The 27,710-nt window shown below is 39.3% G+C and overlaps 1 protein-coding gene across 4 annotated transcripts in view; it reads right to left on the bottom strand.

The window, feature by feature from the left end:
- Positions 1-27,710, bottom strand: part of LOC122544059 (protein eva-1 homolog A-like) — a 369,991-nt gene that overhangs the window by 172,019 nt on the left and 170,262 nt on the right. For all 4 annotated transcript variants that reach the window (XM_043683056.1, XM_043683074.1, XM_043683068.1 and 1 more), the window contains 2 exons: positions 13,242-13,365; positions 445-597 (listed from right to left, as the gene is read on the bottom strand). In XM_043683056.1, the coding sequence (XP_043538991.1) occupies positions 445-597; positions 13,242-13,365 (277 nt within the window). The remainder of the gene's footprint in view (positions 1-444; positions 598-13,241; positions 13,366-27,710) is intronic.

The raw sequence follows: 27,710 nt of genomic DNA, 5'->3' as shown, positions 1-27,710 counted from the left end.
TTTACATTTACATTTCCAGCAGGGCTTCACTCAGCAGGAATACATACTTAGCCATTATTTGCTTGCTAAATAAAGGTTATTTAAATCTATTATACATGGAGCGGAGATCTGCTGACTGCACCTTTCCAATCTGTGAAGCTAAGCAATTCACAGAGTTACTGGTTCAGACATTAAAAGAAATGAATTTAACTTTTTATACTGAAAAATAGACATTCTAATTGTTCTTGGAATGAACACACAAAGTACACTGGCGATTAGAATAGCAAGATCCTTCCTTTTTTTTATATGCATGACTTGCTCAGACTATTTCATTGATGTATCTGAATATATTTAGTCAATTCTTAGCTATTATATAAGTTTTAATTCTTATTACATCACACTTACTTAAATATGATATTTTTAAAAAAGCAATGCTGGAAATGCACAGCAATACGTCACACTTACCTATTGCTGGAGCTCCAACATTCTGGAAAGGACATTCTAAGCTTCCCTCTTGTGACCTGCCAAAGATGGCAGAGTAGATGGCTATTACCATACTTCGTTTACAGTTCAGTCGTAACTTGTCATCTTCACAAGCCACTTTGCTCTTGTATTCATCTGTAAATTTCATAAAATGACTTGTTATTTTTCTGTTCAACCAAATAAGGATTCTACATTGCAATTTGTTTCTAGATACCAAATTAATCTGGTGAAGCCATCTTATTAAGTGCTAAAGATCATAGTCATAATCAATAGGTGGTAAGGAAATGATCATGTTCCTTTGATTGTTCTTCAACATCACATTTCAGGCCACTTTATTATTTCTTAACAAAAAGAAATTGGAGGAAAGTAAGTCACATTTTATTGTTACAAGCTAAAGTACAAATTCACACAAGATAATAAAAAGTAGAATAGACCATAAGACCATATGAAATAGGAACAAAAGTAGGCCATTCTGCCCCTGAACCTGCTCTGCCATTCAGTACAATCACAAATTGTACTGAATATAAATATAATACAAATATAAATTTTCGTAAGTTTAAAAACATTATCTTTCATTTCAATGAAATTTCTGATGTTCTCTGCTTTAATACTGCTATCAGAAACAAATGGCAGGTGCTGGAAACCAAGGAAGACATGCAGGAGGCTACAAGAACACAGCAAGCCAGGCAGCATCAGGAGATGCAGAAATCAATGTTTTGGGTGTAACCCTTCTTCAGGACTCAGTCCAAATTTGGAAAGTTTAAAAATGTACATGTAGGCCTTGAGTGATGAGATAGTTGCAAAGTCAGCGAAGAAGGGTTACATCCAAAACGTTGACTTCTCAACCTCCTGATGCTGCTGGACTCGCTGCGTTTCTCCATCCTCCATCCACAAAATTATGAGTAGTTTGTTCACCATTTAGGAGAAACCTGACAGTGTATCTAGTCATTAAAAGTTCAGAATCTGACTATATTTATTTTCTTCCCAAACCCATTTCAAGAACAAATGGTCAAAATTAATCCTACAATGAACAAATCTTATCCCTCGTGTTAGATCCATTCATAGTTATAGAAAATAAGCACTCATTACTACATGTGTCAGTAATATTATTGATGCTACTGAACCAAGATCTTGAGTTGCATGGAAATCTGCCCAAAAGAATGTCACCCCTACACTTTTGGCATCTCAAAAACTCTTCGTACCAACAGCAGTTCCACAATTTCTCTTCCAACCTTGACTCAGTCTTTTCTCCCCTGATCCCTACCCATGAACATTCATGATTCCTCTGATGCTTTAAACCAGTTTCAGAACTTCCAGCTGCATCCTCTTTACCATGGGTGTGCAATCCCTTTACACATTCATCCCCCACCAGAATGGTCTCAGGGATCTTAGTTTCTTCCTGGAACAAAGCACTGAAGCACCCACCACAATCCTCCTCAGCTTCACTGAGCTTGTCCTCACCTCACCAACTTCTCTTTTAACTCCTCACATTTTCTTCAGGTCAGAGGGGTGGCCATGGGTACTAGCATGGGCCCCAGTTATGTCTGTCTCTTTATAGAGTCTGTGGAATATTCCTTGTTCCAGACCTAGTAAGGCCCCACCTACAATTCTTTCTCTGATATATTGATCCCATTATTAGTGCTGCTTCCCTCTTACGTCTGGAATTGGAACCGTTTATTGAAAATGGAGTCACAGGTAGATAGGTAAGTGAAGAAGGTGTTGAGTATGCTTTCCTTTATTGGGGTGTCAAAGCATTGAGTAAGGGAGTTGGGAAGTCATGTTGCGGCTGTACAGGACATTGGTTGGACCACTTTTGGACTATTGTGTGCAATTCTGGTCTCTATCCTATTGGAAGGATGTTGTGAAATGTGAAAGGGTTCAGAAAAGATTTACAAGGATATTGCCAAGGTATGAGGATTTGAGCTATGGGGGAGACTGAATAGGTCATGGATAGGGTAGATAATCAAGGTCTTTTCCCTGGGCTAGGGGAGTCCAGAACTAGAGGGCATAGGTTTAAGGTAAGAGGGGAAAGATATAAAAGAGACCTATGGGGCAACGTTTTCACACAGAGGGTGCATGTATGGAATGAGCTGCCAGAGGAAGTGGTGGAGGTTGGTATAATTACAATATTTAAAAAGCATCTGGATGGGTATATGAATAGAAAGGGTTTAGAGGGATATAGACCAAGTGCTGGCAAATGAGACCAGATTAGGTTAGGATATCTGGTCGGCATGGACAAGTTGGACCAAAGGATCAGTTTCCGTGCTGTGCATCTCTATGACTATATTGCCTCCTTAAGCAGGTAAGGCAAATATGGTGCTGATATGCTTCCTGAATTTTCTGTCCTCCAGTATGACGAGACAATGTCCCACAGGCTGCCTTTCTAAAATCAGTCTGGCTGGTGACAGGTGAGCTTTCCTTCTGTCTTATCCTGAACTCTCAAGTGCAGATAGACAGTTGAATGTCTTTAAAAACCCTTGTTTGCATCATCTGCGAATGGTGATAAGTCTGAACATATCTGACTCATCAGATGCCCCACACATTTCTCAAGGTTCTGAAATGACCCAATAGCACCATTCCCTGAAAAAAAATTGTCGTCATGCATGACAAGTGTTTTAATGCATGGTACTTTTTTTTGTGAACTAATGCAAATGGAACAATACTTGTGCAGTACTTTCTAGGCTATTGTATGGACACACACATGCAAAGCTCAGCAGGAATACTGTCCAGAATATTGGGGTGTACCAACACCGGCATCTCCAAATCATGTCCAGAATGTGATCTACTTGAAATTCCCTTGGCACAAAGTTTCTTCAAATATGTGAGGCATCATGCTGTTTTCCAATCTGGTAATTGACTTTTGCTGTGTGAATCAATGAACACCAGCCCTGGTCCGTGCCAGTTCTGGCATTCTGAGTAAAGGTCACTGCAGCATAAATATTAACTCTGATTTCTCTCAACAAATGGGCGACACGGTGGCACAGTGGTTAGCACTGCTGCCTCACAGCGCCAGAGATCCGGGTTCATTTCCTGCCTCAGGCGACTGACTGTGTGGAGTTTGCACATTCTCCCCGTGTCGGCATGGGTTTCCTCCCACAGTCACAAAGATGTCCAGGTTAGGTGAATTGGCCATGCTAAAATGCCCGTAGTGTTAGGTGTAGGGGTATGGGTGGGTTGCGCTTCAGTGGGTCGATGTGGACTTGTTGGGCCGAAGGGCCTGTTTCCACACTAAGTAATCTAAAAAAAATGTTGCCAGACCTTCTGTGCTTTTCCAACAATTTCTGTTTTTGTTTCTCATTTCCAATATCCATAATTCTTTTGGTTTTTATTTAGGGGTGGCACCAGGATCCAGGGTCACAGCACCAGGGTCCTGGGTTCAATTCCAGCCTCAGGTGACTATCTGTGCATGTACTCCCCGTGTCTGTGTGGGTTTCCTTCGGATGTTCCGGTTTCCTCCCACAATCCAAAGATGTGCAGGTCAGGTGAATTGGCCATGCTAAATTGCCCATAATGTTAGGTGTATTAGTCAGGGGTAAATATAGTTTAGGGGAATGGGTCTTATTGGACGAAAGGGCCTGTTTCTATACTGTAGAGAATCCAAAATCTAATCTAGTGAAATTGCTGATCTGCTCTTATTTCTATTTGTGGGCGGCACGGTGGCACAGTGGTTAGAACTGCTGCCTCACAGCGCCTGAGACCTGGGTTCAATTCCCGCCTCAGGCGACTGACTGTGTGGAGTTTGCACGTTCTCCCCGTGTCTGCGTGGGTTTCCTCTGGATGTTCCGGTTTCCTCCCACAGTACAAAGATGTGCAGGTCAGGTGAATTGGCCATGCTAAATTGCCCGTAGTGTTAGGTAAGGGGTAAATGTAGGGATATGGGCGGGTTTCGCTTCGGCGGGTCGGTGTGGACTTGTTGGGCCGAAGGGCCTGTTTCCACACTGTAATGTAATCTAATCTAATCTATTTTGGGCAAGTAATAGGTGACCACCTACTGCATTGGGGATAGATAACAAAGAACTCATAAAACAATTTTCAAAACTGTAAGTGGTCCAAAATTTCCATCAAATATTTTCAAACTTTTAAATGTTAATAAAGAGTTGACTGCTCTTTGCTAACATTAAAAATATGCCAAATATTTAGATAAATGTGAACAGAGCTATGAATAAATGTACATGTAGACAAGAGCACATATTCAGCTATAATTTGTTTACCTGACGACAATATGAAGCCAGCAATATAAGTCATTTACAGTTTGCATTTCTTTAAAGCAGGGGTTACTGTCAAACATTCTGTAATATAAGCAGAATAGGATCTTCTGATTCCAGGTGTTTGATTATAGTCAAAGTTGTGATATGATTTATGTACTTGTAGATTTCTCTTAAATTTTCTCTTGTTGAAAATCTATAATTCCTGTTTGCAATGTGGGCTTACATGCTTTTGTTATCAGGCTATTCTTTTGCTTGTAGTCACACTATTGCCAAATACGAAAGCAAACACTGGGAAGAATGATGGTTTGTTGTTATAGATGGATTTTAACGGATTAGGAATGCCAAATATTCAAAAGGTAAAGAAGTGCATGCAGTCTGAAAGGTTTTTCAGAATAATACAACTCTGCTTCCCCTGAGGTCAAAGGTGGTGACCTCCACCCTTCCATTCTAAAATTGTATTTACCCACCTGCCTTGCAAAGAGTGTCTTGGTACAAAAGCTTGTCTCCCTGTGCAGCCCTCCCATCAACACAAAAAGCTGCCTCAAAGGCCATTAGCTTCTATAATGAAATAGTGCCACAAGCACATTACAAAGGCCACGTGCTTAAGTAGCACCAGAATGAAAGCTATTTGTGATGGAGACACGAGGAGTTAAATTTAATTGTAGTCACTCTCGAGATAAAATAAATTATCTACTGAATAGCAAGCAGCAGGCCTTAGGTTAAGCTAAAATTAAAATGCAATCCAATGATAAGCCTGCTGAGATAGAAGATAAATTGGAAGTATAGATGATCTTTATTAATCAAAGATATAACACTGACAAAAAAGGTGCGCTCTGCAGGTGATTTATAAAGAGTTTGACATTTGGTTAGGCGAGTCTGGGCTGGAAAACTTACCAAGCCAAATTTTGAATAAAATAATAAAAATGGCAGGTTAATAAATGTTACTGTGAGAGGTAAAGGAAATAAACTCACTGGTCTGACCTAAGAATGTCCATATGACTGACAAATCCAAAAAGTTAAGAAGTTTTAACTTACAAGCCAAATGATAATTAATTTTCAGATAAATATGAAAAGCACTATATAAAACAACACATTTTATTTATGAAAGTAAGCAAAATTAACCAACAGAAATAGCCACTCAATCTATCTCTGATTTATTCACCTTAGCTCAATCATCTGACATAATGGATAATTTAATATTTCTTAGGTATGATTTTTTTAATGTATGCTGATTTTATTTGTTCATCTCTGCAGGCAAGTGTAATACTCATCTTGGAATGATCAACTGAAGAGATAATTCTAAATAGGTTTTTGTATTGTACTGAATCTTGTATTCATTATTTCCTGTAATGTTAATAAGCAGGGTTTTCTCTGAGGAAAGATATTGTTTCAGTAAATGGCTGGTAAGCAGATAGCAACTCATGACAATTCTACCTACAACTCAGGAGATATGATCTGATATGAGAAACATATTCCAATGATTCCATTAGTCCTGACAGTTTTGCACAGTAACAAAGGAAGCATTTATCTTTTAAAAACAAGTTGCATCAAAGTTAGCTGTTTTTTTTCCTTTTAGAGGACAGGGAACTACAAGAATCTGTCAACTGCTAAATCAATTATTTTTCTACTGGCCCTACCTGATGAGATTGACAAATGAATTCTCTTTGGGCAAGCAATGCTCTGTCAGATAGGCCCAAATGGTTATAAATGTTTTACAGATATTCCCTCTATCATCACTCTGATGATTCACAAAAAATAATTCATTGGTTAACTAAGAAGCAACAAACACATTTGTAGAAGAAGTTGCTTGTTTTCCCTGAATAGGATTTGATCATATTGTTGCCTATTATAAAGAATATTATATGAAGCACAGAAACATAGAAAATAGGCAAACATTCATTGCATTCCCACTATAGCAAGAGCATCTTTCCTCCGATAAGGAGGTCAAAACTGCACACAATATTCCTCAACAATGCCCTGGATAATTTCAGTAAAACATCTTTGTCTCCTTGTACTCAAATACTCTCGCTTTAAAGGCCAACATACAGCTTGGCCTCCTTATTGTCTGCTGCATCTGCATGCTTACTTCAGCAACTGGTGCACAAGTACACCTAGGTCTCGATTAACATTTCCCCTCTCCATTACCACCATTTAAATATTAATCTGCCTTTTACTTTTTCTAAGTGTGTAATCTCATATTTATCCACATTATACTTTATCTGCCATATATCACTCAGCATGTCCAAATCACACTGCAACATCTCTGCATCTTCCTCACAGGTCACCCTGCTATCCAGCTTTGTATAATCAGCAAATTTTGAGGTATTACATTTAGTTCCCTCACCTAAATTATTAATGTACATTGTGAACATCTCCGGTCCTAGCCACTGCCTGTTATTCAGAAAAAGGCTCATTTACCTGTACTCTGTCATCAATTTTCCATCTCAATATACTAGTCCCAAATCCACTCACTTATCTTTGTGGGACCCTGTTGAAAGCCTTCTGAAAATCCAAATAAACTACATCCACTGGCTTCCTCAATCATCTCTACTAGTTACATCCTCAAAGAGTTCCAGTATATTTGTTATGATTTCCCTTTAGTAAATTCATGCTGACTTTGTCTGATTCCACCACTCTTTTTTAAGTGTTCTGTTATAAAATCCTCATTAATGGGCTTTAGAACCTTTCACCACTACCGTTAGACTCATTGGCCTATAATTCCATGTTTCTTTTCTACTATCCTTTTTAAATATATTAACTACTCTGCAATCTGTAGGAATTGATCCTGAGTCAAAATACTCTTAGAAGATGACCAGCAATGCATCCACGATTTCTAGGGCCAATTTCTTCAATATGCTGGGATTATCAGGTCCTGGGGATTTATCAGCCTTCAAACCCAATTTCCCAAAAATGATTTCTTTACTAATACAGATTTTCTTCAGTTCTTTCCTCTCACTAAATTTTGTGTTTCCTAAGAGCCACCTATCTTGTACACAATCCAATGAATTCAAAACAGGTCATTTTACCCAGATTTTTAAAACCATATTGCCATACCTTCAACAGAATTGAAGTAAGTGTTCCTGATTAAATGCGCTCACTGGAATTTCTACTATATGTTATATATACTATAAATTCAAGTTAGAATGGTGACATTACCAATTCTTTATTCACATTCACATTGGTTTTAAAGCAGAGAAGTGATCTGAATTAGGCTACTGAATTTTAAAACCACAGTATGCAAACCCATTGGAGGGCTGGGGAACGATCCACAAATATGTAAAATCAGAACGTGAGAGCAAAGATACTCTTGCAGCCCACTGTGGATGTTATATTTCTACCTTATTCATAAAGGGATAGGAACTAATTATTATGCAGGTTTCCATCCAGGCTGCCAAATTTACCACTGCACTGCAATTAGATACTGAGCATCAATGTATCAGTACACTAAATAAATGGAGATTGGTAAAGTAGTACATTCAAATGAAGATAAAATACTTTGAGGGGTGGTAAAAGTGACTACCCTTCAACTCAAGGCAGCATTTCACTGGGTATGATGTTATGGGGCTCGTGAGAATCAAGGATAACACTTTCCAATATCTTAGTGGATGCTTGTGTTTGTTGGGAGGCCAAACATCTCTCTCCCAGCATACTGATATAGGAGTTCCTCAAGGTGATGTCCAAGGTCAAACCATCTTCAGCTGCTTCAGTCTCCTTCCATCGTACTGTCAGAAGTAGGGATGCTTATTATGACAGCATGTTCTGCACCATCCACAACTTCTCATATACAGAGGAAGTCTGAGCTCATTCACAATAAAACCTGAACCTTTAGCCTTGAGCCCAAAAGTGACAAGCAGCATTTGCACCACACAGTGTCAGTAATGATCATCTTGAACAAGATTGAATCCAACCATCTCCTCTTGACACTCAATGGCAATACCATTTAATCCCCAAACTATCAACATTCTAAAAAGGCCAGATGCCTAAAAGGATCAATGATATAAACACTTTAGTAGGTCAGAGGTGAAGATTCTTAGGCAAAGAACATACCACCTGCTTTAAAATAATATTTAAGTCAGCACAAAATAATTAGTATAAGTTAAAAGCTTTTTTCCAAAATAACTAACATTCTTCTTAAGACAAAGAGCCATCACTGAAACACAATGTTAAGATCTCAGCTAATATATTTCCATTACATATGTACAAATTTGGAACATTTTAATTTCTATATTTTTACTGAATCAGAGATCTCAATCTCAGAATTAAATTCAACAATGATTACAATGCTCTTTATAATTGCACCTGCAACATGTTTTCCCCCTACATTGTTAGCTCCTGCACTAATGTTATCTTAAATTCAATCATTTGCAAGGAATTCAGTAACAGTGATTTCAGGTTTTTCTGTCTCTCAGTTAGATGAATATTTCTTTGTGGATAGGTTTAAAACTTTTCATTCTCACCGCTCTGTAAGTATTTTCTAATCCCACCATTATCCTTGCAGTCTCCTTCTCGTCATGCTTTTGCAATCTCCTTTTCCCTGCATACCCTATTTCCTCCACCTCCCAGTACCCACTTGCAGCTTTCCTCTCCCGACAAATTCTTGTACCTCCAAATCTTGCTGCTCTTCACATTCTCTCCCCTGCAGCTTTCCTAGATCATCAAAACTTTGCAGCCTCCCTCTCCCCCAATCCACTTTGCAGGTTCTTTCAGCTCTACCCACCTGTTCTGTGGCCTCTCCTGTTTCCATCCCTTGGAGTGAGTTTTCCCTTGGCAAAATGTTACCATCCCAAATATGAAGTGAGTTTTGTAAAGTTCAGTGCCCACCTTATGATATTGGCCATACGTCCCAAACACTGCAGGATTGTTACAATCATTATATTCACAATAAGTACTGACCGTACCCAACCAGCCCATATTTGCAAAACTTCCAATGTGGCATCCAACATTAGATGTGATTCCATGATTGGCAACATTTGAGATAACTGAGATTGTGAAGAACTATACCGAGAACTAATTTAGGATTATCAGTTGGTCTTGCAGTGTGACACACTCGTATGTACTTGGAAGCTAAATATATCAATATACACGACTCTCTTTTTGCAAATGGAAAGAACAGGACAGTGCATGTGTTTCAATTTAATAAAGTAAGTAACAACCATGTGCTTGTTCATTTCCCAGGATAATTATCTGACCAATCATAGTCAACTAGCCTGGTATAAAATTTAACCAAAACTTCATTAACTGGTACATTAATGTGGCAATTCCTCTACCACAGATAAAAGGCTGATCCATCAGCTTATTTGGGGCTTAGCTCAACCGAATTGATTGGAAAGAATTGGTTTCTAACATCAGAGGCTGCAGACACTGCCAGAGCACATAAGGCCACAAGTAGACAAAGATACTGACTACCCATCAGCTAAGTTAAGCAGAAGGCAGTGAGGGTTAATGCAGTGAAAAATAATGCACACAAAAGAGAGAGGAAAATGTGCAACAATTGTAGATGGTCACATTCGTTCATACAAGGAAATATCTAAAATAGAGATCAAATCACAGAGCTTATGGAAACATATTCACGGGAAAAGGATGTGTAGAAAAAAAGAAATAAAATGGTAAGTGAGTTTACAGAAGCAGAACAACAGGGAGATTCAGAATGAAAATAAACAAAAACATCCACATCTCAGAAGACGACGATGAGTTTGAGAACACAGTAAGGACAGGAATGATATAGCTGCATGAAATAGTTGGATATGACATTTCCCAAAGAAACCAAACTCATTTAACCATTCACATCAGTGGTGAGTAAGAGATAAACCCATAGATATCCATTAGAAACTGAAGCTTGATACTGAAGCAGAAAGTATTGTCATCCTTCTTAGAGTATCCCAAAAGAGCTTTCCTGAAGATTTATGTTCTGACACCAAGAAACATCATGCTAATGGCATAGAGAAGAAGCATGATTCAATAACTGAAAACAACATAAATCAGCCAGACACATAAAAGAAAAGATGTCAACTCTATGTTCTATGTCATGAAAGCATTTGGCCCTACTATCCTTAATTGCAAAGAACTACAGCTGAAAATGTGTTGCTGGAAAAGCGCAGCAGGTCAGGCAGCATCCAAGGAACAGGAGAATCGACGTTTCGGGCATAAGCCCTTCTTCAGGAATGCTGCCTGACCTGCTGCGCTTTTCCAGCAACACATTTTCAGCTCTGATCTCCAGCATCTGCAGTCCTCACTTTCTCCTTGCAAAGAACTACAGCCAATCTCAGTAAGCCATGAGTTAAAGAAGTAGTTCACCCATCAGGTTAGAAACATCAAGGAACATGACAAGTTTTTAATGACAAATTTCACTTACATGCTGCCTGTAAATGTAAATATCCAGGGATTCTAAAAGTGACTCATTTGCTTTTTAATCCCAAAAGAGCTTTAAAAGAGTCTATTGCATAATTAAAAATATTGCTGTCTCACAAATAAATATTCATGCAAAGGGATTCTGAATATTCTTATTATTGACATGGTTACTTTTACCACAAAATCTATGCCCGTGAAACCATCAGCACCTACTGTTTTCAATAATCACACATGCCCCTTTAAACATAAAAATCAGAAAGTTGCGCTGAACTAGTATCTCAGTGTGAAATTCCACATTGGAACACATGGTGTTGCAGTACTTGTGATAAATATCCAATAACCTTGTCAAAAAATCATCGAGACATGTCTATTCCAGCATTAGTACTTCATTTTGAAATGATGCAGATCTTCAATATGATCAAACCTCTCTGAAATTGAAAATTAATTTTTACAAGCACACAGTCTTATTCCTTGTGAAGTTAGTTGGTGTGGGAAATTTTAAAAGTTGAGCTTTAAAACTTTTTTTTCCCCTTTTATAATCACTTATTTTTCTAACCCTCTCTCTACTTTACTTTCTGTGCATGATTTGGAACTGAACAAACAATTCCAATTTTCTTCACACCTCAGTAAATCTTTTTCAATCTGATTGAGGGGTATACAATTGCACGTTGTTTACTCACGGATCCCTTGTTGCACAAGTTCTGTTGAAATGCATTTCTAATCACTACAAGCTTCAGTGCTGCAGCCCACAGAAAGTGTAGGGGGATGTGTAAGTGTAAAAAACAAATGATAGAGTGCATCTGCTATCACTTCAAAATTCTAGTTCACACTGCTTGCAGATCCACAAAAATATGCTGCCTAAATACACATAGCAATACTCACATTGATAAAATATTATCGAGCATATCCAACTTTTATTTATATAAAATTGAAATGAATAAATACCATCTGAAAATCATTGTAAATTAAACAATGGACACATTATTAACTCCAACCTTCTTCTAATTTGTGCTGTTGCCTTTTGTCTGCATATTTGCTTTTTCTACTAGCCATAATGATTTGATTATTTTTTGTCATGAATTTCCATGCTGCTCAAACTTAATCTTTACATTATAGGGCAGATTCACAGCATCAGTTGCAACTCACATAACCACATGAGCATGCTAGCTGCTCAAAGATCACATTACAGACCTCTCAGTGCAGCGCTGTCCTTTCTTACCATCTCCTTACAACATTCTAAAATAGCACTTATTACGAATCACATCCATTACTGAAAATATTCTCTATCTTTCTGGTTAAATCAGCAAAAAACAAAAACAAAAAAAATTGATAAATTCCTGAGGGATCTTGAGAAGGTAGATATGGAGAGGATATTTCTTTGAAGATGCTCTCCTAAAGAAGAATCAAGAACTAAGGGGGGTCAAGTATTTAGTAATAAGGGTTTGCCCATTTAAACCAGATGTGGCGATATTTCTTTCTCCCCCAGAAGGTTGTGTACCTTTGGAATTCTCTTCCTTAGAAGTTACTGGAAGTGGAACCTTGAATATTTTTAAGGCAGGCTTGAAAAGATGTTTGATAATCAAGAGAGTGAAAGGTTTTCAAGATGGACAGGAATTTGGATTTGAGGTTACAATCAAATCAGTCATAACATTATTGATTGGCAGAGCAGGCTTGAGGGGCCTTACCTGTATGCTCAAAATCCAAAACAGTGGGGCATTAGGAAAGATTGCAATGATTGAAAATCAAAGTTTCCTTTATGTCAACATATCTGCCCTGAAATCAATAAAAGGGAACCATCAGGACAGAAAGACCAGGTCTTCAGCAGTGTACATTTTGAAAGTTAACGCAATTAGATTCTTAGTTGCCTTATCTCGAAGTGAATATTATCGGGTTTATTTTCCATTACACAGGAGGATTCTGGTTTCTGTTTTAACCTTAGCTATTTTAAAGCACTGTATAATATAAATATAGTTGTTTCTCCAGGACCAGTGTAGATTTAGAGTAGTTTTATTTTAAAATATCAGTGCAGACTTGATGGGCCAAAGGACCTATTCAGTACTGTATGATTCCATCATTAATTTCAGAACAAAATTTTGTTTTTAATCTAATGGCCCTAAAAAAAATTCTCTTTTAAGTTTCTGGATAATTTTGGTAAAATATTCAAAACTATCAAAAATATTTCTCATCATTCAAAGTGAATTAAATGCTAAGTGAGCTACTTACTTGGCCGACACTTATACCATACTAGGAGGTATTTGCTGGTTCCAGGGCAAGGATCTGTCCCAAATATTCGACTATTGATAAGCAGTTGACAATTTCTTCTGTCCTGACATTCATCCAACATTTTCTAAAGAAACACAAAACACAAATATTGCTCACATCATGCCATTTTGCAATCATATGTTGGTGCTGTTCAGAACAAAATGGAAAATTATTTGAATGTTTCAAAACAATGGGAAAACTTTTACAACAGTTTCAAAATTCTGGTATGCCTTTTCCATTTCTTACAGCATCATTCCACTATCACAAGGGTCATAGTTATACTGCACAGATGAGGCCCTTTGGCCATAGAGTCTGTGCCAAGCTACATACACTACTCCCACTTTCCAGTATCTCCTACTTCCATTTATTAGGTCATTACCTGATAAATAATTACTGGAAAATCCTCAATATTGTTGAGAGATAATATTGGCTCCCATGATGGTTCAACAAATTATCACATTGAGCAACTGAGCCACACACGACATATTAAATCTGCAGCCAGTGCTCCTCTCAGCTGAACAATAACAGCATGCTAGAATTAGCCATGGAGAAGGAAATATGATCAATAAATAGCTTTCATTTTCACAGCTTCTGCATAGTCACTAGCCTCGAGATCAATACTGGGGTTGTCCAGTAACTAGGGAACTGTAACAAGCAACTTGGTTCTGGGAGGCCAATAGAAAATATACAGCTTGCTGCTTATTTAAGCACACAATAATCTCACGATATCAGGATTAATAAATATGTTTCCCCACAAGTTATCTACCGCTGAATCACATTTAATAATGTTTTTGTCTTTATCGCCTGAATAGGAATAGAGCTTAGCAGCTCACACACCCGTTAAAAAAATACTCATGATAGTCATTTCATTTGATCAATAAAAATTTGGTGGGTACCTGAACTTTCCAGGAATAGGTTCCAATTGTGCATCCTCTCAGCAGCGAGGAACAAAATTTACCCAGCATTTATTTAAACAGTCCTTGAGCTTCCTGAGTAAATTTGCACATCTCATTACTAATAAACAGTTAATGAACGAAAGGAAGTTGGCCTAGATTCCATGGCCTATGACTGGGCATATTTTCAGTGGGGTGAGGGCACACTCAAAACATTGAGCATCCAGTTCACATCTTTCCAACCAACTGTAACCTATTCCTACAAGTGAGGAATACTTCCATTAGGATGCCCAAACATTAGCACATTGATGTCCTCAAATAGTCAATTAACTGGAAATTAATGAATCACAATTTGTTCCAATTCATAAAACACTGGGAAGTGGCAGGCAATACAAAGTGGAAAGACTAATTTTAAAAGTTTTCTTTTGAAAAGGAGTGATTATGCAAATGAGGAGCAAACCACTCCACAGAGGTAACATCTTTTTCCATTGGCATTCTATGTCTAGCATTCTATGTCTAGCATCAAAAATCCATATGCTTCTCCCTAGGGTCAGCAGCTCTAAGCCTTTCCCGCCCTAAAAGTTGGGCTTAGTTCATTCCAGTAATCAACTTCTCTGTGGAGATGCCTCCAGTCTTATAGCTTCCATTAGAGTGCTGGCATTGCTGGAGTTACAAAACAATCAGTTTGAATCCCCTCCCCCACCACCACTTCTGGTAAAATACAGTCTCATATATTAAAATGGTCAGGAATCCTCCATTCAAATCAGATTGAGAATTTGTATAAAAAGTGTAATTCTCCCAACATTAAATTGTAAATGTCATTTCTTAGATTGCATTCTAGTTTGTGAACATAGTGCTAGGAAAGTTGAGTACTCAAAATATACTGTAGTTTCAATTGTCGGTTTATTTTTCTTATTTTGCAAGATTATAAGGAGAATTTCCCTTCCTTTGTGTTTCCTGATTTAATCACATGGTTATTTTTGAGGGGTTTTTCTTTTTTTTAAGAAATCATTGCTCCCCTGGGTCCACTGATCTTCTTAAAAACATTTTTCATGTTGTTGCCCCAAAACCCAATGCCTTTCAGCTGACTGTGTAGCTAAATATAATTGCGCGAGAGTAACATTTCTCATCATGATAATGTGGATTAGGGAGAGAGTTGGATTAGGTTTTAGTACTGAGCGGAGTTTGAAGTTACAAATTGGATTAACATTGCAAAAAAAGTGTTAGCTAGAGTTGAACTAAACATAAGAACTGATTTGAAGGCCAGAGTTCAACATATGGTTGAAGTTGGATTAAGGGTTGTATTTGAGATAAGTAATACATTGAGGATGAGGGTAACGTTTAGGAGTGACTTTGTTTCATTCAAGGGGAGTGTTATTTCAACTTGGAGATTTATGTATATATCAACTGTTGGAGCAGAAGCATTTTGTTGATGGGGTGACAATATATTTCTTGAGACTGGGTTTGCTACTGATACAATGGCTTTCTTGCTGCCATTGCTGAATGAGGAGTTTAAAAGTCCTGGATACAAATAAATAGAATTTACTTTCAATACAGATATCATTCTATAGTAAATTCAGTATGACTGGATCTTTCATTGAAACTTTAAAGTTCCAATATCTATTATTCATATACATGATTCTGTAGAATCATTTCAATATCAGAGGTATTGTGCTGTGTGGCACACAATGCAATTTTAAAGTGACAGTACATCAACTTGTGATGGCAAAATCTAGCTACCTGGTTCCCATGAAACAATTGAACACTTTTCAACTTTTTCTATATGGCTGCACTTTTTTAAAAAGAAAGGATTAAACATATCTATTCCTCAATAACATCCACACATACATTCACCAAGTTGAGTTTTATGTTTACAACGCCTCATTAATGTTGCAATATCTCTGAGACATAGGCTCGGTATCAAGTTCATGGGGGGTGTCTGGTGGAGATAAAAGTAGAAAGGTTTCAGACATGCCAGAGGCAGGAGGAGTGGGTGATTTGGGGTGGAGGGTAAGCATCAAATTTCATTAAGTTTAATTACCAGTCATTGGTGTCAGTCATATTTACTTTATTTTGTAGTATTTTTGCTCGAAAGCTTTTTTCAAGCAATTTCCATTGTCTACTTTAAATTTTTCACAGTGTATGTTTTAAGAAAAAAAGAGACTATGTTTGTGAATTGTGCAATGTAAATACACTCTTTGTAGCTTTTTTAATCCAATTTTGTGAAGTTCGGAAAATTAATTTAGGCAGGGAAAAGAAAAAACAGGAAGATTAAAGTCAAAGACAGAGGATGAAAATGACATAAGGGGAAGAAGTAGACACATTGATATTAGCATGTCGATAAAAAATCAATTGAATTTCTAAGCCAACTAATTATATGCCTATGTTTTGCTGACTGTTGGAAAACTAATCAATAATTTTTGCTGCTGGATAACAGAAATGCTCATTGCCAAGACTCATGAGACAGATAAAGTGAGAACAGGGCAAGTTTTAACATCTATCCTCATTCTGTTTTGATTTCCTGTCGGAGGAACACAGATCAGAATGAAGGGGAGGGTAAAACAGAGCAGGAAGAAGCTGGCTGATGGCAAGAGATTCTAATCACACACCATTATGAAAAACTTAAGATCTTCAGTAGAAAGAAGACGATATAAATAGGGGGAAAAAAAACAAAAGAAGAAAGATAAAGGAAAGGCAACACAAAAAATCAGATCAGTTAGAAAAAGTGATCATATTACCTGATTCACACATTGGATTTCATGGCAGAGACCTACGTCATCTCTCTTTGGAAAGTCTCACCAAATTAGATGAAACTAAGACTTACTGGGCAGTTGTGGGCCTTCCCTGGGTTCAAGGATCCCAGGAAAGGTCCTATTTTCCAGGCGTTGTCAATAAATCTATAAAACTGTCCAACCAGTTGCTGGTTCCCAGGCCATGGATGAGTGATGACAGGAGACAGATCACTACAGGAAGAAGGTTATGGGGTAACTGGGCTTGCAGCAAGTGTTGTGATACCTCTCAACAGGCCTTCCCTTCCTTTACAAAGTGCCTTTGAACAAAGTACCCCTGGAATGGATACCACATGGTTTGCTTGTCATGCTCCCAGGAGAAAGTGAGGACTGCAGAGACTGGAGATCAGAGCTGAAAAATGTGTTGCTGGAAAAGCGCAGCAGGTCAGGCAGCATCAAAGGAGCAGGAGAATCGACGTTTCGGGCATAAGCTCTTCTTCTGGAAAGAAGCCCTGAAGAAGGGCTTATGCCCGTAACGTCGATTCTCCTGCTCCTTTGATGCTGCCTTGTCATGCTCCCAGTGTAGCATTTATTAAATCCCCACTGAAGATCATCAATCAGTAACACTACAGGAAGGGCCTTCCATCACCTGACTTAACTTAGGGTAGAGAGAAGAAAGCAAAAGGGTCCTCACCCACCACTCTCCTCCCTATTAAATGACTCCAACCAATCTTGCAACAAAGGGAGGCCATTAAATTCTCCCCATTGTGTATAATGCCACAGGGTATCAACTAATATTTAATATTAGCCCCAAGGGATTTAAACAAAAAAGCTTCCCAATATTTCATACAGATTATCTTCTCTATGCAGATGGTGTGAAGTGTTGTTAGCCAAAATAAAAGTGATGAATGCTAGGCATTCCTACACTTGATCTGCAGTCTGGACCTGACAGCATGGATTATCACTGACAGACAAGGCGTTAAATTGATGTGCACTGCCTGCAGCTAGGAACAAGCTGGCTGAGTAAAATATTATTGTCAAACTTGAGAGGTTTCTTCAAATTGTGTCACTTCCTTGTTCAGTAAAACAAAAACAAATAAAACCTTCACTTTGATTACCACAGAATCATGCTTGACTGCACAAATCTATGATTAAGAACATAAGACAGAAATGACCAAAGAACGTCTTTATCTAGTGAGGTTCAATTTATATCAATCAGCACTTTACATTTCTACTCCTTTATCAATTGTTTTCATTACACTGGCTAGAGTTACTGTCGAAAATCCACCATCACCACTTTTAATGGAAATAGCAGGACTTTGCTCTAGTGAACACAGAAATAACAAAGTATTCTCCAATCTGTTAAAACAAATATAAATTCAGCTTCTGTACTTAGTCTTTCAGTACTCCAAACACCTGTTTAGAATATCTAAGACAATCATTTTAATGCCTTCGACTAAAAGGTCATGAATTATCAGGTATTGTTGTTTTACAACAAAGAGAACAAAGGAAATTTACAGCCCAGGAACAGGCCCTTAGGCCGTCCAAGCTGAGCTGATTCAAATCCACTGTCTAAACCTACCACCCAGTTCCTAAGGATCTGTATCCCTCTCCTCCCCAGCTACTCATGCATCTGTCCAGACGCACCTTAAAACAAATCTACTGTGCTTGCCTCTACTACGTCTGCTGGCAACGCGCTCCAGACACCTACTACCCTCTGTGCAAAGTACTTTCCACGTGTATCCCCCTTAACTTTTCACCTCTCATCTTCAACGAGTGATCTCTCGTTATTGAATCCCTCACCCTGGGAAAACGTTTGTCTCTATCCACCCTGTCCATACCCTTCATGATTTTGTAGACCTCAATCAGGTCCCCGTCAATCTCCTTTCTTCTAATGAAAACAATCCTAACTTACTCAATCTCTTTTCATAGCTCGCACCTTCCATACCAGGCAACATCCTTGTAAACCTCTGCACCCTCTCCGGAGTGTCCACATCCTTTTGGTAATGTGGCAACCTGAACTGTGCACAGTATTCTAAATGCGGCCGGACTAAAGTCTTGTGCAATTTTCACATGACCTGCCAGCTCTTGCATTCAATACCCCATCCGATAAAGGGAAGCATACCATTTAGTGGGCGGCACGGTGGCACAGTGGTTAGCACTGCTGCCTCACAGCGCCTGAGACCCGTCTAATCTAATCTAATCTACCATATGCCTTCTTGACCACTCTATCCACCTGTGTAGCCACCTTCAGGGTACAATGGACCTGAACTCCCAGATCTCTCTGCTCATCAACTTTTCCCAAGGCTCTTCCATTTACAGTATAGTTCGCTCTAGAATTAGGCTTCCCAAAATGCATCACCTCACATTTGCCTGGATCAATCTCCATCTGCCACTTCTCCGCCCAACTCTCCAGTCTATCTATATTCTCCTGTAGTCTTTGACAGTCCCCTATGCTTTCTGCTACTCCACCCATCTTCAAGTCATCTGCAAACGTACTGATAAGACCAATGCCCTCTTTCAGATCATTTATGTATATCACAAACAGATTTTATCCCTCAGTACCTTCGTCAGCAACTTTGCCACCACTGACATCAGGCTCACTGGTCTGTAGTTACCTGGAATATCCCTACTACCCTTTTTGTACAGTGAGACAACATGAGCAACCCTCCAGTCCTACAGCACTTCACCTGTGTTTAAGATTGCAACAGCGATATCTGTCAGGGCCCCAGCTATTTCCTCTCTCGCCTCCCTCAGCAACCTGGGATAGATCCCATCCACTCCTGGGGATTTGTCCACCTTAATATCCTTAAGCCTATCCAACATATCTTTCCTCCTTATGTCAATGTGATCCAGGGTAAACAAACTTATATCTCTAATCTCAACATTCATCATGTCCCTCTCCTCAGTGAACACTGATGCAAAGTAATCATTCAGGTTCAACACACAACCTTTCTTCCTTATCCTTTAATGGACTAACCCTTTCTCTTGTTACCTTCTTGCATCTTATGAATAAAAGGCTTTTGGATTCTCTTTAATTCGCTCGCTAAAGCTATTTCATGACCCCTTTTAGCCTGCTTGATTCCTCGTTTAAGATTGGTCTTACTCTCCCAATATTCCTCCAAGGCCCGTTCTATTCTTAGCTGCCTGGACCTTATGTTCGATTCCCTTTTCCTGTTGGCTAGTCGCACGATTTCTTCTCATCCACGGTTCATGAATCTTGCCTTTCCTATCCCTTGTTTTCAAAGGGACATGCCCATCCTGCACTATCTTTGAAAGCCTCCCACATATCAAATGTGAATTTCCCTTCAAATAGCTGCTCCCAATCCACATTTCCCAGCTCCCACCTAATTTTGATATAATTGGCCTTGACCCAGTTTAGTACTCTTCCCTTAGGGCCCCACTCATTTTTGTCTACAAGTATTCTAAAACTTACAGAATTGTGGTCACTGTTCCCAAAGAAATTCTCCACTGCAACTTCTACCACCTGGCCCGGCTCATTCCCCAACACTAGGTCCAGTATGGCCTTTTTCCTCATCGGACTATTGACATACTGCTCTAGAAAACTTTCCTGGATGCTACTTACAAATTTTGCCCAATTCAGACCTCTGACACTAAGTGTATCCCAGTCAATGTTGGGAAAATTAAAATCTTTCAACACCACCACTCTGTTGCCTCTACATTTTTCCATAATCTGTTTACCTATTTTTTCTTCTACCTGTCACTCACTGTTGGGAGGCTGGTCGAATAGCCCCAACAATGTAACTGCACCCTTCTTATTTCTCAGCGCTTTACCCATAATGCTTCACTGCTCAAGCCCTCCATAGTGTCCTCCTTTAGCACAGCCGTGATATCATCCCTGACCAGCAATGAAAGTCCTCCCCACCTTTTACTTCCCTCCCTATCCATTCTGAAGCATCTATATCCTGGAACATTTAGTTGCTAACCACGCCCTTCCTTCAACCAAGTCTCTGTGATCACAATAACGTCATATTCCCAGGCACCAATTCAAGCCCTAAGTTCATCTGCCTTACCCACTATACTCCTTGCATTAAAGTATATGCACTGCAGGGTGCCTGTTCTTTTGCATTTGTCTGGTCTCTGCCTACTCATCCTCTTAGTAATGCTAACTTCATGATTCTTGCAGTCTGTAGTTTCCAGCTCACTGTCTACTAGTCTTCTCTTCTGGTTCCCAGCCCCCTGCCACATTGGTTTAAAAAGTCCCCAAAAGCAGTAGCAAAAACTTCCCGAAGGACATTAGTTCCAGTCTGGTTCAGGTGTAAACCATCCAATCCCACCTTCCCCAGAACCAGTCCCAGTGTCCCACAAATCTGAACCCCTTCCTCCTACACCATCCCTCAAACCAAGTGTTCCTATTAATAAGATAAAGTATTGCATTTGCAGAGATAACAACAAAATGAAACTTCACACAATCTCTACAGTGATTTTGAAAAAGATTTCTGACTTTTCTGCCTGCGAAAGTTCGGCAGAATTGATACCACTACCACCATCCCCTCTCCATTCTCAAACCCTCAATGCAGGCTGTTCTAAATCCTCAAAGGTGGCATTATTTACAAAGCCAGGGAAAGTTGCTAACATCTGCAAGGACACATTAGCAGCACTTTCCAAATCTGCATACAAGCCCACTGTCTCCCTACCTTTGGTCCCAATAAGCCCAATCGGTCTAAAGAAAAACAACAATTGGAACCTTCGCCTTCAGAAAGAATAACTTAGCCTAGAGATCGCCTCTGAAATCAACTAGCTTAGTTCAGACAAAGTTTAGAACCTTTTTAAAAGCCTCAGTGGACTTAAATTGTCATCATATTCCTACTTTGGTGCTTGAGGTCTTTCAAGAACATAAAGGCAGAATTCCTGGAGTAGCTTGGAACTCGAGCAGACCTTCCTCCTACATGGCGGATGGGGTGCAAAATGCACCCAGGGCTTCCTTCCAGTGGAATGTTTAAATATTGCATGGGGTAAAATCCTAGGTAACTCCTTTCCCTTCTGCACAAAAATCATGCCATCATTTTGGGACATAGTCTTTAGAGGAATATTACTATATAATTTTCAAAAGTAACTTTATGGCAAGGATCTCAGCAAATCTGCATAGTTTTTACAATGTAATCTTTGGCTTTTAATATATTAGTCCAAAAGGATAATCCCTACCGACAGGATGAACACAGAACTCTTAAGCAGAAGATAAAGAGGAAGTTTATTTTTGGTAATCTATGGTGGGTGTTGCATTTTTAAGTTATGCTTGAAGGATCAGTCTTTTGGTCTTCTTGACTAGATTGGCCTGCATTTAACTATGAGGGATATTCTTCAGAGTTGCATTGCCTGAGGATTTTTATTTGTCCCAGACTCAAAGTGTTATGCTTCATCCTACTTTTTCTTCCTGACATCTTTTATCAACAGTTGAATGTAAGCCCTTGGCACAATACTAATGAGCTTTATCCAGAACATGTTATAAGCTTATTGCCTCTGGTAAGGCACTAATCACTATTTTGTTCTATCTTCAGAACGGGAGTTAGATGTTGCCAACTCTTTTACTGTGAAGCATTGGAAAGGTGGAGAGTTTAGTATTAAAGAATTACTCCATAACACATTTTAAAAATTGGATGTCTTGCTGCAGCAAATCATTACAAACATGATTTAAAAACTGAAAAAAAATACTGTGCAACTTGTGTTTTAGGCAAGGGAAACATATCTTGGATTTTTTTCAAGAATTAGATTAATATATTGCTGATTGTATCACTAGCCATGTATTACACAACACATATTTATAAAGTTCTCTCTTTACAATTTCTCTTAAAAATCTATTTGCTCATTGGCCTTTATTTTTAATTATTTATTCTTTCATGGGTTTGAGCATTGTTAACATTTACTGCAAATCCCTAATTTCTGACTGGCTTGTTAGGGCATTTCAGAGGGCAATTACAAGTCAATCATGTTGTTTTGCGCCTGGGGATTCACATGGACACCAGACCAAGTAGAAATGGCAGATTCCTTTCCTAAAGAATGTTAGTGGAAAAATTATTTTTTTTTACAACTATCAGTGGCACTTTCAAGACCACTAGTACAGTGACAGCTTTCAACTGTATTTACTGAATTTAAATTTCACCAGACACCAAGTGAAATTTGAACCCATGGCATCAGTCTGGGCCTCTGGATTATAAAATCAGTGACATTATCACTACATAATCAACTCCCCAGTTTGAGTGCCTGTGTAGCTGTTGATACCTACACCTCCAGATATAAAAGCTGACTTTTATGCATTTCCTCTAATAACGGTTTCATTGATAAATTTGGAGTATTGCATGTAGAGTAATGATATTGACAGTGAAATTAAATGGGTTCATGAATACCTACAAAATAAAATGTAAAACAAAGCTTCATTCTGTTTATTATTTAGCTCAACAAAACATAATTTATTCAAAATGCACATAGTATTTGGGATGCAACAACAGATTTCATTAAATGGTGCTGGTGGGGAGTCCATCGACTACTGAATGCATATACAGCTGTGTACTGTTCAAGAGAGGACACTGATAGATGGTTGAGGTCCAGCATACGCCAACTGGTATCAAATCATAATTACACAGTGATTGACATCATAGTAAACCTACTCTGGGTGCTTCAAATGAATGTACTAAAATCCTCAACCAAATGGCATCTCACTGCAGCTACTGATTTGGACCCAAAATGTTCGAGAATCAAAATAATTGAACTTTGCACTCTGGATATATTTTTATTTTATCCCTTCCTGCATTTTCTCTTTGCATTGTTGTGTCATTAAAAACAATTTTTTCTCCCTTCTTATGCAACGTTTATTCCTATAAATGACATTGAGATTCCTATAGAACCATGTGCTACAAAATCCATCTTATTGGCAGCCTCATGAATAGAAGCCAAGCCACCTGCTCACCATGTATGCTTGACACTGAAAAAGTGAAATATCAAAACACTATCCTGCTTGATAACGTGAAAAATCACACAACACCAGGTTATAGTCCAGGTTATTGTGACAACACCAGGTTATTGTGACAATCACCTGATGAAGGAGCGTCGCTTCGAAAGCTAATGTGCTTTCAATTAAACCTGTTGGACTATAACCTGGTGTTGCGTGATTTTTAACTTTGTACACCCCGGTCCAACACTGGCACTGAATCATGACTGCTTGATAACAGATACCATGACCAAATCATCACTTGATGCATATTGGGAAAACCTATGAAAGAGCCTACATACACTATTTTTGGCCTTGAGGAGTACCTATTCCTCAGATTACCCTGGAAGCGGGCAAGTGTCCCAAAGATTTGTACATGTGTAGCTAGCTGTCTCATGCTTTTAAAATACAGTAAATCCACGAGTAGATTTCTCTACAAACAAAATACTGCCATCAAGTCTAAAACACTTATTTCCTTGTACACAAATGAGCAATGCGATATAAGAGTTTCAGTGCTGACTTGATGCCATGTATGTAGGCCATACAGTGACTGGCAGATGTTTCAGACAATACATCCTGTTGACCAATTGCAGAGGACAGATTGATGATTGTGCTCAACTAGCCCATGCTTTCAAGACTTGAATCGACAATTAGATATGATTCTCCTAAAGGAAATGTATTAAATAATCCAAATTGTGCTAGGAATTACAATATAAACCAATTTATGATCATTACCTGAGCCCACAGTATAATATATTTGTACATGCTAGAATCTACAAATATTCAGGACATTGTCTCATGTACACAACAGGAATTTGTGCATATATTGTACATATTTCTTTCAAACAAAAGAAAAAGGAGTCATGGTCACAGCCAAACTCTGCTATAACCTCATGGCAAAGCCCTGATCAATCAGAATCTGACTGTCTGATCTGCAAATTACGATTGATAGTTTACTGTTTTGCTGCATCTCCATGTCAATTATGGTCCTTTCAATGAGCTCTTTTTTCTCATTCTGTAGAAAATAATCTCTTTCATCCAAGTCTATTTTTAGTGTACTAATTCTGATGAGTGCAAGACAAAAAGCTTCATCTTCTAGTCTGCTTTTAGCAATCTTAAATATTCATTCCCTCCACCACCATTGCAAAGTGGTGCACAGTATTTATTATATAGAAGAGATACACTGCAGTTGCACATCAAGATTCCTTCAACCACAATTCTCAAACTAGCAACTGAGAAGAAAGAAGGCAGCAGATACAGCAGAGTACTGCTACCTGTTAGTTCCCCGAAGCCACATAGAATTTTCACGACATCGCCATTCATTCACAGTCACTGAGTCAAAATTGTGGGAATCCTGACTTACAGCTCTGAATTAGTAGTTTTACCACACAGAATGCAGCAGTTCAAGGAGATGGGTCAATATCATATTCTCATGGGACGGACAGGAAGTGGTGGCTAAGGTAGAGACCAGGGAACAGGAGAATCGACGTTTCGGGCATAAGCCCTTCTTCAGGGCTTATGCCCAAAAATGTGTTGCTTTTCCAGCAACACATTTTCTGCTCTGATCTCCAGCATCTGCAGACCTCACTTTCTCCCCAGCTAAGGTAGAGAAACTTACATCCTTAGAAAGAATAAAAAGTCTAGTGCAAGTCCTCCCTGCTGCCCAATGTATGTTCACTGTGCCACTTGAGAGACGATGAAGGCTAGAGAGGGAATCTCAAAAATAGCAGATTTGGCATCAAATCAAAATTCAAAGTTTGTGAGAAGATTTGTAGCTCGGGTGCTCGTTGTTGTGGTTCTGTTCGCCGAGCTGGGAATTTGTGTTGCAGACGTTTCGTCCCCTATCTAGGTGACATCCTCAGTGCTTGGGGGCCTCCTGTGAAGCACTTCTGTGTTGTTTCCTCCGGCATTTATAGTGGTTTGTCTCTGCCGCTTCCGGTTGTCATTTCCAGCTATCCGCTGCATCGCATCACTATCAGGGACACCATCACACAAACTGGCTAAAGAACTACAACAGAAACTGAAACACATGATCAGCGGATCCAGATACTCTATACAGTCAACACAGGAATTCTTGGACATAATCAGAAACATACACATAGACATGGAAGAAACTATGGTCTCATTCGATGTAACGGCACTGTTCACCTCTATCGACAAAACCCTAGCCAGAGAAACAATAGCCAACCTGCTGGACTTACAAAACAGACAACAAGACGGGGAACCTATCAACAAAGACTGCATACTCAAACTACTGGACCTGTGAATTTGGTTCACATTCAACAACCAAATATATGAATAAATCAACGGCACACCCATGGGCTCACTCATCTCTGGATTCATAGCAGAAGCTGTAATGCAAAGATTAGAACAAACAGTCTTACCGCAAATTCAGCCCAAACTCTGGGTCAGTTGTGGAGATGACACCTTTGTAATCATTAAAAACACAGAAATAGAAAACACACACCAGATCATCAATGCCACTCTCACAGGAATCAGATTCACTAGAGAGGAAGAAAAGGACAACCAACCATTCCTAGACGTGATGGTACAGAGAACACCGAACGGAGAATTCACCACAAAGGTATACAGGAAAGCCACTCACACAGACCAAGTCCTGAACTACGAAAGCAACCACCCCAACACACACAAAAGAAGTGCATCAAGACACTGTTCAAAAGGGCCACAACACACTGCAGCACACCAGAACTGCAAAAAGAGGAAGAAGAACACCTATACAATGTATTCGCCAAAAACGGATTTCATCAACAGATGCCTAAGGGAAAGACAACGGAATGAGGACATGCCACAACCCAAAGGACTAGCCACGTTACCATACATCAAGAACATTTCTGAAATGACAGCCAGACTAGTACAACCACTGGGACTCATAACAGCACACAAACCAACAACCACAAACTCATCAGGACAAAGGACTCGATACCCAGCATGAGCAAAACCAACGTAGTGTACAAAAGTCCCATGCAAGGCATGCACAATACACTACATAGGACAAACAGGAAGACAGCTAACGATCCGTATCCATGAACACCAACTAGCCACGAAACAACACGACCAGCTATCCTTAGTAGCCACACACGCAGATGACAAGTAACATGAGTTCGACTGGGACGACACTACTATTAAAGGACAAGCCAAACAGAGAACAGCCAGGGAATTCCTAGAGGCATGGCACTCATCCACAGATTCTATCAACAAACACATCGACCTGATCCCAATATACCAGCCACTGCAGCGGACAGCTGGAACTGACAACCGGAAGCGGCAGGGACAAACCACTAAATGCCGGAGGAAACAACACAGAAGCGCTTCACAGGAGGCCCCCAAGCACTGAGGATGTCACCTAGACAGGGGACAAAACATCTGCAACACAAATTCCCAGCTCAGCGAACAGAACCACAACAAATCAAAATTGTGCTGTCATTTAGAGGGCAGTCTGTCTACTCAGCAAACTCAGAACACGAATGCTCTCACCAAAATAGCACTCAGCACACAAGTGGAGTGAATGCCACTTTGGACCCAAAACGATATTTGACCTTAAATTTACCTGGACCATCTCTGACACCTCCCTCCCCTTCCTGGACCTCTCCATCTCCATTAATGACGACCGACTTGACACTGACATTTTTTACAAACCCACCGACTCCCGCAGCTACCTGGATTACGCCTCTTCCCACCCTACCTCTTGCAAAAATGCCATCCCGTATCCCCAATTCCTCCGCCTCCGCCGTATCTGCACCCAGGAGGAGCGGTTCCACCATAGAACACACCAGATGGCCTCCTTCTTTAAAGACCGCAATTTCCCTTCCCACGTGGTTAAAGATGCCCCCCAACGCATCTC

This window comes from Chiloscyllium plagiosum, chromosome 3, assembly GCF_004010195.1.
Source record: "Chiloscyllium plagiosum isolate BGI_BamShark_2017 chromosome 3, ASM401019v2, whole genome shotgun sequence".
Lineage (NCBI taxonomy): Eukaryota > Metazoa > Chordata > Chondrichthyes > Orectolobiformes > Hemiscylliidae > Chiloscyllium > Chiloscyllium plagiosum.
This window is presented reverse-complemented; position numbering and strand designations above follow the sequence as displayed.